Source organism: Momordica charantia (assembly GCF_013281855.1).
Source record: "Momordica charantia cultivar OHB3-1 chromosome 6 unlocalized genomic scaffold, Mcharantia_2.0 BLBB01000006.1, whole genome shotgun sequence".
In the NCBI taxonomy this organism is placed as follows: domain Eukaryota; kingdom Viridiplantae; phylum Streptophyta; class Magnoliopsida; order Cucurbitales; family Cucurbitaceae; genus Momordica; species Momordica charantia.
Window position 1 is genome coordinate 28533983 of NW_028275164.1, and position 18870 is coordinate 28552852.

Consider the following 18870-nt stretch of genomic DNA (forward strand, 5'->3'; position numbering starts at 1 on the left):
TATACTTATATACGTATGTGATATACTACTGATATGAGTATAATATATTTGAAATATAAATATATGATATACATTTGATGTACTATTGATACAAGTATCTGATATACTTGCAATATGTATGTCTTGAAAGAGTAATTTGGAAATACTGAAATATTCAAAATCATAAATCCAAACACGAGTGTTATATTGTTAAATATATAAAACTAATTTGCTATCCAATGCAATCCCTCGCTAATAAATAAATAGTAGGAGAGTAGTTCACAGCAAGTAGCATTGTCAATTTATTTTTACGATTTCATTTAGTAAAAACTCAATCGGGACAATTCCACCTATAGTAATTTAGGCTAAGATTATAGCAATTCTTATTGGAAAAAAAACTTAGCTTCTAGATTATGGGAAAAGTTCCTCCGACTTATAGACAAGTGTTTTTTTAATTATTTATTATCTTTTAATATCTCATCAATATGTCACATAGTTTCTCTGTATTACTCACATCTCCCACCCCCTTTTTTTTTTTGTCTTTTATGATCTTCGCCTTCTTATTTTTGTGTTGTTTACTATTTTTAAGATCAAATTTACTATTTTGTTTTCTAAATCTATTGTATAATTTTTGTATCTGTTCCATACTATTTCAAAAAGAATATTTTTTCATCGTTACAGATGAAAAATTCTTATATCCTTTTTCTAGTATAACAAAAATTTTTATATCTTTCCTTCTGCTATCAAATAAATTTTGTTATTTTGTTCACAAATGCAAGAGTACATAGGATAAAGTTGAACTTAAAAATAATATGTGGTTTTGTTTATTTTTGTTTTCCTTGTATACAAAAAGATGCATTAAATTAAAAATAAAAAAACAAATTAATAAGAAAGATACTTGTGATTTTTTAAAATAGAAATAAAAAAACCTTAAAAAAACAGAGAAAAAAAATATGAGACAATAAATGCAAGAGAGAGAGAGAGAGAGAGAGAGAGAAAAAGAGGAAGAAGTAAGAGATAATGAGATATATGAGATATGAGATGAGATAGGGAGGTTTATTTCGACCACTTGAGTATTCAGAAAGATATACTCCTGAATCTCCGCAGCGAAGTTTTTTCTATTATTAATACCAGCTAAAAATATTTTAAAATAAGGTACAATTTGTATGCACTTTTTCTATCACAGTTTTGACCTAAAATATTGTTATATTTCAAAAATCTTATTTTGCCTGTGTGCGTTTTTTTTTCTTTTCTTTATTTTTTGAGTAAACGATGTTAAATTTATACCTCCTTTGAACAAATTTTTAATATTTATTTTCCAATATTTACTTTACTGATCTTTGTTTGTTTTCTACTCTGCTTTTCAAAAATATTTTTAAAATTCTAGCCAATATTTCAAATAAAATCAAAATTCAAACGAGCAAACCAGCATACTTTTTAAATGTAAAATTATTTAAAAGTATAAGAATTAAGTTGGTATATTTACAAGACAGCCAAAAGAGTCAGAAGATATAATTACGATAATGATAATACTATACTATACTATACTCCAATGCACTTATTTATTTTTTAAATATTAAAATTCCGAGCCATCGTCATGCATTGATCAAAGAATGGGAAAGGTAAGAGACCTATTAACAGCAAAGCAAATAGTACAATTGAAATTATATTCACAACATATATCTATGTTTTACAAATGATAATTCTAACAAAAAAAACTACTAAGTGTATTTAATATTAACAAAATATTAATTAAATGGGATTAAGAGTCAAAATGCCAATCAATAATAATTGAGTCCATTTTTAAAATTTTAAACCATGCGGTCAGAAAACGATTAGTTTTTTTTAAGTGCAAAACAAATAATGAAAAGAGAGCTTACATTAGAGTGTCAAAGACACTTGGAATCAAGAATCACAAAGATCTTTGACGGCAACATTTTCTTGGAGCTGACGTCAGACAAGGATTAGTTACAACATAGCTAATAATGTAAACAACAAATAATGGTAAACATTTGACAAAAAAAAAAATTATATATTTAGTTATGTCGAAAATAAAAGTGGATAATTAACTATATATTCCAAGTTAGACCTGAAATCAAAAGACCATATAATAGGTGACAAAAACTATTGCAAAAAACGAGCATAGTTCAATAGTAAATGACATATATTTCCGACCAAAAGATTGTAAGTCAAAACTACAACATTTTTAATCGCCAATTACCGCAATTGAATTGATTAAAACTATAAACTTTCATAATTGAATTAATTTATGCAATTTATTAGGGTTTCTATTTGAAAATAATTAATAAACAGTTTTCGTAGTGTGTATACTTATTTAAATGTAATATATTTATATATATATATATATATATATATTTTACAACATGTAAGATGAGAGATCGAACTCACAATCTCATCTCTTGGTTGAAGATATATGATAATTATAGTTGAACTATGCTACATTTGATTATTTAAATGCAAGATTAATGAAATATTATAAAAAATGTTATAATCTAATGAGTGATAGCGACTTTCATCAAGATGTCTGCGGTTTATTTTAATTATTTAATATATTACCTTACATGGTTAAAAAAATATAAGATAGTAGATTTGTATTAGTTTCCATCTTAGAAAGATAATCTATATTTATTTATCACTGAAAATGTATACCAGTCACCAGTAACATATACGAGCATAGTTTAACAATGCACTTGTGTCAACAATATTGGGGATGTTGTACCACATTAAACTTTCATTCTATTTTGAAATAATTAAAACATCTTAATACATAGCCAGTGTATTTCCAATATTTAGATGTTTGTTGTTTTTTCAGGGTGCGTGTTGGATGCTGATTTTCACCTGCCACATGTCAGTATCGTGAAGGTAGTTGGATTAGAAGCCGTGTCAAGTATAATAATTTGCCCAAGTTCATTGAGGGCCGAACCTAAGGCATGACATAAGTAAGTCGAGCCGAGCTATAGTTATATCTGTAACGGTGTTTCTTAAAATTCGACAACAGGTCGCGTTTTTAAGGTGTGTCAGAGTTCTTGTCGGGCCCAGTTTCTATAAATAGAAACTCCTGTCTTAAATGCAAATCCAGCCTTACTCGACAAATTAGATCGGACAGAAACTAACTTGTTCGTCGGAATGCTAATCTTGTTTTGTAAGTTCTTCAAGAGCTCTAGGAGGTTCCTTGACAACTCAGAGAAGATCATACCGATAGCTCCGACCTTCCCTTCTTCCGAACTCAAACAGTGTGGTTTTTCTTTTTTCTCTTCTAAGTTACATCCAAATTCCATACTTTTATTGAGAAAGCTACCTCCATCTTTAGTACCACTAAATTAAATTTCTTTCGATTTCTTTTTTCTTTTCTCAACTTGATCTCGTTACCTACCGTTCCACCAACACTTCTCAATCTTCAAAACCAATTGAGAAAAAAGATAAACTTCACTCATTTTACTTTGGGTAAAAATAAAGTAGATAGATTTTTACTCCCTTAAATTAGGCAAGGGAGTGCCCTCAGTGGACGAGCCATCTCCACAGTGACTCCAAATTTATCCTCCATGTTCACCTCGCATCCATCTTCAACCTTCCAATCGAAGAAATTGATGAGCGAACCCAGCATTAAATGCAGCATTCTCATCGCCAATGGCAATCCAGGGCAGATCCTCCTCCCTCCGCCGAACGGAATCAATTCGAAGCTCCGCCCTTTGACGTTAATTTCCGATCCTAAAAACCTCTCCGGTTCGAACAATTCTGGATTCTCCCAGCTCTTCGGATCTCTGCCGATCGCCCACGCATTTACCAGCATCTGCGCATCCTTCGGGATTGTGAAACCTCCAATTTCCACTTCTCGTTCCGCCTTACGAGGTAGCAACAAAGGAGCCACCGGATGCATCCGGAAAGCTTCCTTCACCACCGCCTGCAGATATGGCAGCTTTGGAATGTCCGCCTCCTCCACGGCCTTCTTCTTCCCCAAAACTTGCCTGATTTCCGCTTTAGCTTTTGCTAACTTCTCTGGATTCCTCAATAGCTCCGCCATTGCCCATTGTAGCGTCGCTGAAGTTGTATCCGAGCCGGCGACGAACAGTACCTAGGTTTAATTTGGCACAAATTGGAAAAATATGACGCATTAGAAAACTATTTGATCTAGTTTCCTTATTGATTAAGAATCTAACGGTTGTTTTTGGGGGATGTTTACGAGTAGTAAGTGTTGGATTTGATTTTTTTCAATTTCGCCATCTTCGTTTCTCAGAAGGTAATGCAACATATCGTTGTTGGGAGCAAAATTGGGATTAAGTTGCTGCTGCTTTATCCTCTGGTTGATCATGTCGTCCAGAAGATTCAAGATCTTCCCCATGTGAATCGTCATCCTCTCCCTAATCCCCTGAATGTCCAGCTTCCTCAACGCCGGGAAATAGTCGCTCAAATTAGGCTTTCCAGCTTCTTCCATGATGCTCCATACGCTATTCTTGAACTCTTTCGCCAATTCGGAATTCGGATCCGCAAAATCGACGGAGAAAATTGTGTTCGAGAGTAGATTCAGCGTCGTCGTAAACCCTAACCTCCCTACATCCACCGCCTCGCCCATCGACGCGCTTTCCCAGACAATTGCGACGAGCTCTTCCACTTTCTTTTGGCGAAGATTCTCGTTCGCGTCCAGAATTTTTCCGGCGAACAGCGTGTTGTTGCATATTTTCCGGTAGCTTCTCCAGAGAGGAGAAACCGGAATCCATGTAAATCCTAACTCGTCGTGGCCAAGAACTTTCAGCGCATCTGGAATGGCTCTGTTGCACAAATCTTGATCGTTGGTTTGAAGGACTTGTTTAGCCATGGCGGCAGAAGAAACCACCACCGCAGTAACCTGTCCGAGTTTCAGACTCATAACAGGGCCATGTACCTTGGAGAGGGCGGCCAGCGACTTGTGAGGCTTCTCGCCGAGATCCAGCAGATTTCCGATGACCGGCAGAGGCCTTGGTCCCGGCGGTAGCTTCGAGTTCCTTCTCGTCGCCGATTTTAGCGTCGCAATGAAAAAGAAGGCAATACAGAGGTAGAAGAAGCAGGTCCAGAGGAACTCCATTTCCGGCGAATGTTTGTACTCAACTGAACCGTTCACGAGTAACCTTTATTTATGGTTTTGATTTTTGAATGCGACAAAATAAGAACCATTTTCTTTATACCTAAGGTAAAGGTAGAAATATACCTTTAATAGTGAGAGAGTATGAAATATTTACACACACATAGATACCTAAATTTTATCCCCAATAAAAACATATGAGGACATAGATGTATGGAAATTTAGGTACGTTGTTTTCAAATATGTGTTTTGTAATATATTTGTAAGTTATTGAATAGCAAACTAGTTTAATTTAAAATATTATTAATTAACATAAATGTTATAAATTTAGTTAAAATTACGATTTTACAATATTATATACTATATAATATATTATACTTTATATGTTTTAACTGTAACAAAAATAAAATCAAATTATAACATAGTATATTTATAAAAAAAATATCTCTCTATTTTAAAGTTTGATTCAAATATGAAAAGATCATGCATTCAGTGAATCTGATTGATTTTTTAGTACAATAATTTAGGAATATATAGATCGAACCTCCAATCCCGAGAGGAAGAGTATATGCTAATTATCATTAAACTATATTTGCGCATTTAATCAACAGTGAGTTGTTCACTTGAGTTAATAATTATCAACAGTGGGTTGTTCACTTGAGTTAATAATTTTGTCTTGTTTCCGTCCTAAGTATGGCCTAAAAATGAACTAAAAAACCATCCAGCTTATTTTTACCAAAAATGAAATGACTGAAGTTTAAAAGAAAAATTACATTTTCATATCTTCCGTGCAAGCGAGGCGATCTTTTTTTTTTTTTTTCTCAATGGTTCTCTCTCTTACCAAATACATCTTTCATATTTTTTTTTAAGGATAATCGTGGTAGGCGACAAAAATATTTTATGTATTTTCTTTTCAAAATTTCAAATATAGTAAAATATTTGAATTTTTATTATTCCAATTTTTTTCCGTATGATATCTGATATACATTTAATGTATATCTATATCAGATACACATCCAATTTTATATATGATATACATCCAATTTATATATGATATACATACATCAAATCTATATCTGATATACATCTGATGTAAATTTATTTATGATATATATCAAATTTATATCTAATGTACATCCGATGTAATTCTGATATACTTTTGATATACATTCGACGCACTCCTAAATTATCAAATATACTACTGATATACATCAAATGTATGTATTATATATATAATATATATATATATATATATATATATATATAATACTAAATATATTTACAACTGATCATATACTAATTATAAGGTATCTCAAATGTTTAATTTTTAGTGGTATGTCAGGTTAAATTATAGTTTATCATTTCAATTTGTCGGCTAATATACTAATATTACCAATAATGTTCATTACTATATCACTACTATTTATTCAATATTAATATTAATTAGATACTAAATATAAAGGATATCAACTATTTAAATTTATAAAGTATATTAAAATTTTAACTTGTCTTTTTGGACGTGCATGGTTCACATAAACCTTTTATATAATAACTTTATATTTCAAAAATAAAAAATAAAAAATCTTGCACCATTGTTTTCATCTAAAAAAATATTGGATATAATAGTATAATATGAACACATATATCATAGTTATATTAGTAGATATAATGGTTATATAAGAGATATATAAGTGGTAAATTAGAAGCATATTAAGTATATATCAGTGTTATATTAGTGGTAAATCATATAATCATATAAGAAGTTATATCCATAGATACCATAGTTATATCAGTGGTATATCATTTGTATATCAATGGTAAATTAGAGATATATCAAATATATATCACATATATATGTATTGTATCAATAAATGATTATCATACGTATATCGGTGGTAATACATGTTAGAATTTGAGTAGATATCATGGTTATACCATAAGTAAATAAATTATATATCATTATTATATCAATAGTATATAAGATATATATAACAGATATATTAAATGGTGAATTTGTAATTTTACAATTGGACCTCCGTTTTTTGTTTAAAAAAATGTTGTATTTGAAAAAACTAAATGTGGTTGCTATTTTACTTATTTTACTAAATTTTTTTTTCATATTTACGAGCAAGTGCCCTCTATTTCTAAGGAAGCTACATCCACTCTTAGTATTACTAGACTTCCATTTTTCTTACTCTTTTATAGGAGTGTAATTAAAGAATCAAACTGACTTGAAAGACCAAAACAAAACAAGTTCGGTTGGTTCGATTCTAAGAGTAGTCGATTTTGACTTGACAAATCGAGGGTTTTGTACCCTACCGTGGAGTACTCCGAATATTTGTTTCTACAATGATATGATATTATCCTGACTTTGTTTGCATTACTTTTACAAGTTCAACACCAACACTTCATTTTTTAGAGGTCAAACAAGTTTAATTATTCAATAAATTAATGACAAAGTTCAATTCTCATGATCATGAAAAATTCAAGAGTCAATTTATATAATAAAAAATTGGTTGATACAACACTGTGTTGGATTTATATAGAAATTTTGCTTTTATTAATTTAACATTGTATTTTTGTATACAACCCCCCTCAAGTTGGAGCACAGAGATTAAGAATGCCCAACTTGGATAACAGCAACAAAAAAAAGGGCAAAGGAAGGGCCTTTGTGAACAAGTTAGCGAGGCAAAATGAATCGGCAACCATTTGATGAAACCAGCATTGATTTTGGCACGAACAAAGTGACAATCAATCTCGATATGCTTCATACGTGCATGGAAATCGAGATTAGAAACCATATGAATTGTCGCCTGGTTGTCACATAATAGAAGAGTAGGCAGAGTAAATGAAATCTTCAGATCAGCCAAAAGATATGAGAGCCATACAATCTGCTAGTAACCACAGCAAGAGCCCGAAATTTGACTTCGACAAATGAGCAAGAAAAAGTAGATTGATTCTTAGCTTTCCAAGAGACGAATGAATCACCCAAAATATACAAAATCCAGTTGTGGACTTTCGAGAATCCACACAAGACACACAATCAGCATCTGCAAAAGCACACAACTGGAGGGACGACGATCGTTGAAGAAAAATACCTTGGCCATGGCTATTCTTAATGTATTGAAGAAGATGTTAAGCAGCTGCCAAATGATGCTGTCGAGGAAAAGCAACATATTGGCTTAACTTGTGGACTGTGAATACAATATCAGAGTGTGAGATGGTGAGATAAAGGAGTCGCCCAATAAGCCATCAATAATAAGACGGATCAGCAATAAGTTCTCCACTAGAGGCATTTAATTTGATAGCAGGATCCATGGGCAACAAGGCTGATTTGGAGGCTAGCAAACCAGAGTCCTAGAAAAGCTATAAGGCATAATTCCTCTAAGATAAGAAAATTCCAGTAGATAAATGGACTACTTCCAATTCTAGAAAGTACTTCAAAGAGTCCAAGTCCTTCAACCGAAAAGCATTATTAGGATGAACTTTAAAGGAAGCAATAACAGAAGCAGAAGGTCCAACAATAATAATGTCATCAACGTATGCTAAAAGGGCAACAAAGGTTTCACCATTCCTTTAGTAAACAAGGAATAGTCAGACTTAACTTGACGAAAGCCAAGAAGTAGAAGAGCCTGAGAAAACTCATCAGACCACTGTCGAGAGGCTTGTTTAAGTCCATAGATAAACTTATGAAGCTTGCACACAAGTTTCTGCCCCTGAGAAAATACTTTACCATGCTTATAAACGAGGGGCAAATCCCTGAACACGTCCTCAAATAAGTCACCATGCAAAAAAGCATTGTTGACATCGAGTTGAACAAGAACCCAATTAAAAGAAGCTGCAAGAGTGAGCAAGTGACTAATTTGGCAACCGGAGAAAAGGTCTTAATATAATCAAGGCCTTCTTGTTGAGTATATTATTTAGCAACCAGCCTAGCCTTGTATCGCTCGATGGAACCATCAGACTTATGTTTGACCTTATCACCCATTTACAATCGATAGAATGTTGTCCTAAAGGAAGAGGGACAACAGACCAAGTCTTGTTCAATTCCATAGTCTTCAACTCATCATTCATAGCAGTGCGCCACTGAGTAAAGGGAATGACTTGGTGATAAAATTGAGGCTCAAAGTAAGAAGATACACTTGGTACAAAAGTCCTATGAGATGGTGACAAATTGTGATAAGACAAATAATTGTCTAAAAGATAACAAAGAGAGCTACTGGTCGAAGAGTTGTGAACAAGACTACAATGATAGTCTTTAAGATATGAGGGTCGCTATGTAGGCCGAGAAGACCTACGAACAGGTTGCACAGCATTCGGGTTCACAACAAATGAACCAGCACCATTTGGGTTCACAGCAGATGGACAAGCACCATCAGAAGCAACATGCAGAAGGTTGGGCAGCAACAGAATCGGCAATAACAACCGGGCAGATTAAAGGCAGTGGATTCAATAATAGGAGAATTGGCCTCAAGAATCGGAGATTCAGTGACAGTGGTCTCAATAATAGAAACATCAGTGGTCTCAATAATAGAAACATCATCGAAACAAGAAGAATTAGGAATAAGAACCTTGTGCTGAACAAGAGACTTGAACATTAGCATGAGCATTATTAGCATGGACAGCTTCAATAGTGGAAGTCAAAGGCTCAAAAGACAGCATAGGATAAAAACTCCCAGAAAAATCATATGACTTAGGCAATATAATATCAGGAAATGCGTCAACATCGTCAATAGGTTGAGAAGAAACTGTATGAAATGAGAAAGAACTCTCATGAAAGATAACATCTCGTGATACAAAAAACCGCTTGTGCTCAATATTATAAAACTGATAGCTTTTCATCCCTGGCGAATAACCAACAAAAATCGTAGGAAGAGCACGAGGATGAAACTTAGAACGATTAACAGGAGAAGTAGATGCAAAACATAAGCCAAACACTCTCAGAGAAGAATAATCAACAGTCTTCCCATAAAACCAATGAAAATGAGTATCCCAACCACGAATAGAAGAGGAAGTTCAATTTATTAAAAAAGAAGTTGTAAGAACACATTCTATCCAAAAGGTAATGGGAACACGAGATTGAAAAATAAGGATATGGCCACATTCAATAGGTGTTGATGCTTTCGTTCAACTACTGGATTTTGCTGGGGATGACCAACACAAGAAAACTGATGGACAACCCCTTTGGAACGAAAAAATTCAGTAAAGGATAACTCTGGAGCATTATCAAACCTAAAACACTTAATAACTTCACCAAATTGTATTTCAATAAACCCTATTTTGTTTTTGACAGTGAGAGCGATCACCATGAATCTACTTCGAGATGTATAATTCTCATCCGTAAGTAGATGAGACACTGAAACCAGGCTGGTAATATCTGAATGATGTAGAAAATAAAGATTTGCATATTGTTCCAGGAACGATGAATCGACTGATAAAGAAGAAAAAGCAGTGGGATTAATAGTGCCATGGAGATTCAACACGAAAACGAACAAAGTAGAAAATGGAGGAAATTTGGAACGTACTTCGAGGGTTGAGAAAGTAGGTAACTGCCAAATTAAATGCACTTTCAAAACTCTCTCATAAATTTGGTCTGATACCATATTAGAGTTTAGAGTACATTAGAATGTGCATTAAATATTATTAATGAAATAAGCATATTAAATACAGAGAGTAATTACACAACTTGAATATAAAAAACTAACCAACTACTACAAACAGATTAATAAGCTTATTATCTCTTTCTGTTTTTATTTTGCATTTTCTGTTTTTATCTTTTAGCTTTCACTAATTTTTTTTCAATCTCTCTAAACTTATTCTTTCACAAATTTCTATTTAAAAAATGTCTTCTTATCTACTTAAATTGTTATTTTCATGTCTTTATATTAGACAGTACAAAAATTTCAGTAAGGTCGGTCCTCACCCAAAAAAATAAAAATTCACTTTTCACCCTGCGTCGACCCTCCCTGATTACGTTTTCAAATAATTAATCTATATTTTATTAATGATTTTACTAAATTATGAATAAAATATTAAATATTTTTAACTAATTTTATAAATATATATATATATATATAAATATATATATTATTTATTTATTTATGGATGATTTATCGACCTAGACCTTGATTTCTAGAAATGGATAATGGGATGGAGACGAGGACTAAAAATTTTTGGAGGATGAAGAGGACATCCAACGGGAGCCCCACTCTGTTATAATATTTACTTTACATAGAATTTTTTTCTCTAACATATCAGTTCAACTCTCAAACTTTTTAGATGACAAGTAACAAAAATTAGTTATTTAACAGGTTTGGTTTCATTGTATTTCGAGAATGATTTTCTTTAGTACGACAAATATGAGGATAGAGAATTGAACCTGCGACCATAAAGAAGAAAAAGATATTTTATTTGTTTAACTATGTTTATCTTGGGGTTTTGAGAATGGTTATTAAGCCTAGTTAAAGAGCCTCGTTTGTGATCCTCTCCAAGACCAAAAAAAAAAAGGAAAAAAAATTCTAAAACATAGTATGTTTTTTTTTCACTCCTTTTTTTTTCTAATACGAGGGGTGGGCGAACTCATGACTTACATGAAAAGAAAATTAACATTTTTTATATCTTCCATAGCATGCATGAAAGATTATTTTATTTTTAGATGACTTTCTCTCTTTTCAATTTCTTTAAAGGAAAATTATTTACTCAAAGTTTAACAAATAAAAACATTTGTCACTACATTCGTCCATGGCTAGGCAGTTCTACGAGAATATTTATCCATTGCTGATCACTATTAAACTTTTGGTAGGTAGTAGAGAGATATCTTCTTAATCAAAAGAATAGAGAGTTATCAAATTTTTAAGGTTAGATCAAAATAAATAAATGTTGACAGTTCGTGTAAGTATTTGATCATAATTTAATTAGAATGGGAACAATGCATAACTTAAAAGCGAGCAAGGTTAAATACCTCCAACCTAGTTCGATCCCTACCTCTCGTACTCAGGAGAGGAAAAAGAAAATGGAAGATTTTTTATTTTTTTAAATATATATGCTTCTGCATTTCTTCCATTTACACGTTCTATCAACATTTAAATATTATTTTTAAATTAGGGAAGGGATGGCCCTGAGTGAACAAACCATCTCCACAGCGACACCAAACTTATCGTCCATGTTCACATGGAATCCATCTTCAACCTTCCAATCGAAGAAATTGATGAGCGAACCCAGCATTAAATGTAGCATTCTCATCGCCAATGGCAATCCAGGGCAGATCCTTCTCCCTCCGCCGAACGGGATCAGCTCAAAGCTCCGTCCTCTGACGTCAATTTTTGACCCCAAAAACCTCTCCGGTTCGAACAATTCTGGATTCTCCCAGCTCTTCGGATCTCGCCCGATCGCCCACGCATTTACGAGCACCTGTGAATCCTTCGCGATTGTGAAACCTCCAATTTCCACTTCATGCTGCGCCTTGCGAGGTAGCAACAAAGGAACCACTGGATGCAATCGACAAGCTTCCTTCACCACCGCCCGCAGATATGGCAGTCTCGGAATGTCCGCCTCATCCACTAGCTTGTTCTTCCCCAAAACTTGCCTGATTTCTGCTTCAGCTTTCACCAATTTCTCTGGATTCCTCAATAGCTCCGCCATTGCCCATTGTAATGTCATTGAAGTTGTGTCCGAGCCGGCGACGAACAGTACCTAGGTATAATTTGGCACAAATTAGAAAAACGAATGATTTTCCTTAAGAATATAACGATTTTTTGAGGGATGTTTACGAGTAGTAAATGTTCCATTTGATTTTTATCGATTTCGCTGTCTTCATTGTTTAGAAGGTAATGCAGCATATCGTTGTTTGGAACAGAATCGGAATTCAGTAGATGCTGCTCCATCCTCTGTTTGATCATGCCGTCTAGAAGATTCAAGATCTTCTCCATGTGAATCGTCATCCTCTTCCTCATCCCCTGAATGTCCAGCTTCCTCAACGCGGGAAAATAGTCGCCCAAATTAGGTTTAGTAACTTCTTCCATGATGCCCCATACGTTATTCTTGAACTCTTTCGCCAATTCGGAATTCGGATCTGCCAAATCGACTGAGAAAATCGTGTTCGAAAGTAGATTCAGCGTTGTCATAAATCCTAACCTCCCTAAATCCACCGCTTCGCCCGTCGCTGCATTTTTTCGAACAATCTCGACGAGCTCCTCCACTTTCTTCCGACGAAGATTTTGGTTTGCGTCCAGAATTCTTGCGGCAAATAGCGTGTTGTTGCATATTTTTCGATAGCTTCTCCAGAGAGGAGAAACTGGAATCCATGGGAATCCCAATTCGTGGTGGCGAAAAGCTTTGAGTGCATCTGGAATGGCTCTGTTGCACAGATCCTGGTCGTTGGTTTGAAGGACTTGTTTAGCCATGGCGGCAGAAGAAACCACCACCGCAGTAACCTGTCCGAGTTTGAGACTCATAACAGGGCCATGTACCTTGGCGAGGCTGGACAGCGACTTGTGGGAATTCTCGCCGAGGTCCAGCAAATTTCCGATGATCGGCAGTGGCTTTGGTCCTGGAGGAAGCTTTGCCTTACTGCTCATCGCTGATTTTAGCCTCGCAATGAAAAATAAGGCAATACAGAAGCAGAGGATGCTGCTCCAGAGGAATTCCATTTTGCCAGCGATGTTTCATTTTGTTTATGAGAACGTACTTTCATTTATAGTTTTAATTTTTGAATGTGACAAAATGAGAATCATTTTCATGCTACCTAAGGTTATGCAAAGCCATAATATTCCAAAAATTATATATTTATTATTTAGTAACGATCTCTATATATATTTTAATCTTAAGTCACATCCCCACAACCACACGTGATTATTTTATTTTTCTCTGTTTAGTGATCTGATTAATTGATATATGTTCTGTTTAGCCGTGTTTAGTAGACTTTTCAATCAGAAATAAATCTATTAATCAATCAATTTGAGACTGTGATTAAATTTTTCACTCCATAGGACAAATTTCATATGCATTCTAAAAAAATATTACAATTTTTTATTGTGATTAACCCATTAGCTTGACTCAACTAAAATCTGATATGTTTTATATTACAATTAAGTTTGAATTTGAATGTGATTCTTTTATTTTATTAACAAAATTAAAATTAAAATTTTTTGCCGTGTTTGAAAACACAATTTTATTTTATGCTATTTATGTAAATGTCTCTTCAAAGAGGTGGAAATTCAAACTTTCATCATTTAAGAGACATATCACACATTTCTTGATTAGTTGACTCAGTGGTCAGGGCATGCATATTGGAGTTGAAGTTTAAATCCCCATCTCATATATGGTTCAACTAAAAAAAGGGAAAGCGTTTAAACACGCAAAGATAAATGACTTTGACGTAAAAAATAAAATTGTAATTAACCAGCCCTAAAAAAATGAAAAAGAAAACACTCAAAAGTAAATAAATAAATTATATGTGTGTGAGAGAAAGGGAAGGCCCACCATGATTGATAGGTCATTCCAATCTACCTGTGTATTCCTCGTTCCACTAATAATGAGTTGTTACTGATTCATCTAAGGAAGGTATAGACCTCTTTTGTCTTATTAGCGCAGATGTCCGTCAATGTTTCAGTTGAAATATGATCGCTTAGTTTGCTTCGAAATCGTTGAAGTAGATTCAGGACCTGCAAAACAATAATGAGCACTCCGAAGCTCAAGTTAGTCACAATTTGAACTACTTTAGTTTAAATTCACAACCAGACTCGCGCGTACTTGAAAATAACGTTAGCTTTGATATTTATATGAGACTCGTGGTTACACCCTCTCAGAGAACACTTCGCCACTGACAGAAATATATGGCGCAAAATCTGCAAGAGTGGTTAGTGGCGCTATTTAATGGTTATCGATTCGCGTATCTTTATTTCAACCCTTTGACGAAGTTGATTGTATTTCGGAACCCATTGCAATCTTCCGATTTCAACCTTAATAAATGTCCAATTGTCACACAGTTGATACATGTAACGTTAAATTGCACCCTTTATCAATGAACGATGAAAGCTGCTGAATTTTAGACTCGAGTCGAAAAAGAGAGTTAGGTCCAAGGACTATCGAAGACAGGTAGATTATAGAGCCGGGAGAAGATCATATCAAAGGTTTGTCCATTATGGAATTGGCCAACATAGGTTGATTCCAACTAGAATAAATCTCTTAACCGTTAGTTATGTTCTAATTTACTTTAACTGATATTGTATATTTTAATAATGTTCATTAAAATATTGTATTTTTTAACTCATTACCAAAAAAAAAAAAGTTGATACTTCTTTAATGTAATTGGAAGAATATGCTAGTTTTTGTGATGTGGCAAAATCTGCCTGGTAAAATCGCGTGTCTTGAACATATTTTTAGGCATAATTTACACTCTCCCCGACTTCAAAACAATAAAAAAAGTTCCAAGTTAAACCTGAAAATTGTCCCTTGAAAATACGATTTTTATATATGATACGTGGACAAAAACAACTACAATATCTTTACAATGATTTTTAAGAATTTTTACAATTGTAATCTTTTCCATGTTTACCGGGTAAAAAAAGTATAAATTAGTTGTGTTCCATGAATTTTAAATTCATGAGGAGATGATCCATATTTAGCATTAAAAATGTGTCATATAATAGCTAATATGAATATAGTTCCACGACACTTTACAAGTTTATATATCTTTCATTTGAAATGATTATAATAATGACTACTATTGAACTATTTATGAAGCTAATGATATAACTAAATATATATGAAATCAATTAAGGTCGTACTTACTTACCAGAAATTGAAATGGGAATGAATCAGAATAAAAATCAATCAGAATGAGAATGTTATTCATTTGATGTTGTTTACCAAAAGTTTTCTAGAACCGGAATCAGAATTCTTTTGATGTTGTTTACTAAAACGGTCTGGAGTCAGAATCGGAATCAAATATGTAACAAATCTTCTTTCTAGTTAATTATAAATACATGATTGTGCTAACATTTTTTTAATTACAATAACAATAAATTTTAATTTATTTTATTACTATAGGATTGATAGGAAATGTTTTTTATTCTAACAATTTATTTAGTATTAATAATAATGAATAATTAAAATAAAATTACATCAATTAAAATACTTTTTTATTAAAATTTAATATAAAATATTATTAAATTTTATTATTCTAATATTCAAAAACAATAAATTCTATTTTAAATATTACATTGATATTAATTAATAATAACAAATTTAAAAATTTCAAATTAAATATAAATTTATAACAAAATCATATCAACCAATAAAAGTTATATAAATCTTTAAAAAAAAGTTAGGAGTCTCAATAATAAAGGGAGAAATAGGGTAAAAGTAGTAAAATAACTTAATATGATTGATTAGGGTGTAGAAGAGGGATGTGATTGACCGTTAGGGGATGTGATATCTAAATTTGGAGTGGGTCCCACAATTTGATTCCATTCCTACAACTTGATAAACATCATTGAAGGGAATGGAAAAATTCATTGAGTGGAAGTAAACATGGCATAAATAACTAATAATTAGAGATCCAATCTCTGTATGGCATAAATAACTAATAATTAGAGATCCAATCTCTGTGGGTACTCGACCCGATCGAGTCAGGGATTCTCCGGTCTGATTGGGAACAAAGTCAAACAGGGTATTCCAATATACTGAACTGACAATAGTTATTATCATTGATGTCGAAAGTTCAAATTCACGCTCCCACATTATACTAAAAAATGCAAAAATAATATGTCGTTATTATCGACGCATTAACAACCGTGAACAATATTGTGATTTTGTACTCGTATTGTATCTCCATTAACTTGTATTTTATTTTGAAATAATGAAAAATATCTGAATATATGGATGACTGAGTAAAATACAATGTGGAAATTTAAATTTACAACTTCTTTATTGAAAATATGATAGGGATGAATAAATATTTACGCAAGTTAGGTACATTGAATCATGATTGTCAACTTCAGTTAATAAAACGAGTGAGCTAAAAGACAATCTACTTTTTGTTTTTTTGTTTTTTTGTGAAAATTAAATGAGTGAAGTCTAGAAGAAAGATCACACTTTTATTTCCACAGGTGTGCAATGTTATCATATTTCTGGATTAGTACTCTTTCTTAATAATTACATCTATCATTTTTTCAAGAAGCTACGTCCACCCTCAGTAACATTAAACTTTAATTTTTCTTCTTTTCGAACTCTTACGTCTCTTCTCTGCTTTCTCCCCAAAATTTACTTTAATCTTTTTCTCTCAGTCACCAACTTTTTACATAAACTAACATTTAATTTTCGTAGATGTTCTTTTCAACAAATTTAATTATTGAATAAATTAATGACATTGTTGAATTTTTACAATTGCGAAAGTTTAAGAGTTAATTTCTATTATGTTAAAATTTTGTAAATAAAGATGTAAATAGTCAATTTTTAAAATTACAAAAATTAAAATAGACGTTTTCAAAGTACAACCAAAATAAAATATATAGAGACCAAAATATTACTTAAAAAAGATATATACAAGTCAACCATTATGTTTTCAAATAACATTACAGGGTTGTTTTATAGTCAGTACCTAATTTTTTTGTTAACCATCACTAAAATTTTATCCCTTTTTTTATTTTTTAAAAATATATATAATTTTTTATATATTCCTCTTCAGAAAAAAATACTTTAGTCTTAAAACAAATAAATCATTAACCAACATGAGTTTAGTTCAACAGTAATTGGTTCATGAGCAAACTACGTTGTAAACTAACGGTTGAGAAACGTAGAAACCAATCCCCTGCGAGTAAGGATAATTCCGAAATGGTCTAAAACATTCCTTACATCGCCACGTGGCTCTCTTTAAGTAATTAATCTCGATTAAGATCGAAGAACGTCCGTCGGATCGGTAAGCCCACCAAAATTATATTGTGCGCAGGAACGTAAATAAACTTCTCTGGTACAAATATCAGCTACCCAATTTTTATTGATCAGATCAAACCGTTCACTATTCTAAGCTTAGATAAAATAAGAACGTAACATTTGATTTAAATAATTATATTTTTTAATGGAAGATAGGTGCCTATAATTTTCTGAAAAAAAAAGGAAAAAAAAAGAAGATAGGTGCCTATGATATATACTTTAGCAAGTGACATTTTTAATTGTTTTAAAAATATAGAATATAAAAAATAATTTTATTTATTATTAATCATCATGTTTAAAAGAGTCAAGGTAAATTTTAAAGAATTTTAAAGAAATAAGTTCAAACAATACCTAATATTTAATATCTTACGATTTTCTTAGGCAACTAAATGTAGATATTCGTTAAACCAAACATAACTCAACTAGTTAAGACATGAACAAAAAATCGTGAGTGTGAATTTCCATTCCTATTTGTTGTACTAAAAAAAGAACTAAATGTAGATATTCCAAAACTATTTCTTTTCAATAAATAAAGATAAACTATTTACATTTTGTACCTTTTTATATTTCTTTCATTTATCAATGGATGTATTTAATTTTTTTCTATTTCTTTTGATATTCAAAAATTGGGAGTTCGAACGATCATGACCTCTTGAGAGCTAGGCTCGATTTGACATATTCGAAAATACTTTTTAAATTACAGGAAGTATCTTTAAATTTTTATAAATGAAGGTAGGACGATGATATTCTGATCTATACTTTCTTATATTCCCATAATTTGTCATTAATCATGAGTGTATTTAGAATTTCATTTAACTTTTCATATTCTCAACGATTTTCAAATAAATTAAAACTATTCATATCTTATACCTTTTTATATT

The 18870-nt window shown here is 32.3% G+C and overlaps 2 protein-coding genes across 2 annotated transcripts; both read right to left on the bottom strand.

Moving 5' to 3' along the window:
* Positions 1-3407: 3407 nt before the first annotated feature.
* On the bottom strand, positions 3408-5214 carry LOC111026116 (geraniol 8-hydroxylase). The gene is made up of 2 exons (XM_022304116.2): positions 4181-5214; positions 3408-4072 (listed from the first exon to the last, which is right to left on the bottom strand). Exons 1-2 carry the CDS (start codon positions 5057-5059, stop codon positions 3476-3478), a joined length of 1476 nt encoding a protein of 491 aa, XP_022159808.1. The 5' UTR covers positions 5060-5214; the 3' UTR covers positions 3408-3475.
* A 6728-nt stretch (positions 5215-11942) lies between these two features.
* On the bottom strand, positions 11943-13733 carry LOC111026117 (geraniol 8-hydroxylase). Its single transcript, XM_022304117.2, has 2 exons — positions 12826-13733; positions 11943-12748 (listed from the first exon to the last, which is right to left on the bottom strand). Exons 1-2 carry the CDS (start codon positions 13702-13704, stop codon positions 12152-12154), a joined length of 1476 nt encoding a protein of 491 aa, XP_022159809.1. The 5' UTR covers positions 13705-13733; the 3' UTR covers positions 11943-12151.
* Between the last annotated feature and the right edge of the window lie 5137 nt (positions 13734-18870).

Excerpts from the sequence above, each read along its gene's own strand:
- LOC111026116 (XM_022304116.2), bottom strand. The coding sequence starts at position 5,059 with ATGGAGTTCCTCTGGACCTGCTTCTTCTACCTCTGTATTGCCTTCTTT. Across the intron at positions 4,073-4,180 it reads AAATCCAACACTTACTACTC|GTACTGTTCGTCGCCGGCTC; the intron begins GTAAACATCCCC and ends AATTAAACCTAG.
- LOC111026117 (XM_022304117.2), bottom strand. The coding sequence starts at position 13,704 with ATGGAATTCCTCTGGAGCAGCATCCTCTGCTTCTGTATTGCCTTATTT. Across the intron at positions 12,749-12,825 it reads AAATGGAACATTTACTACTC|GTACTGTTCGTCGCCGGCTC; the intron begins GTAAACATCCCT and ends AATTATACCTAG.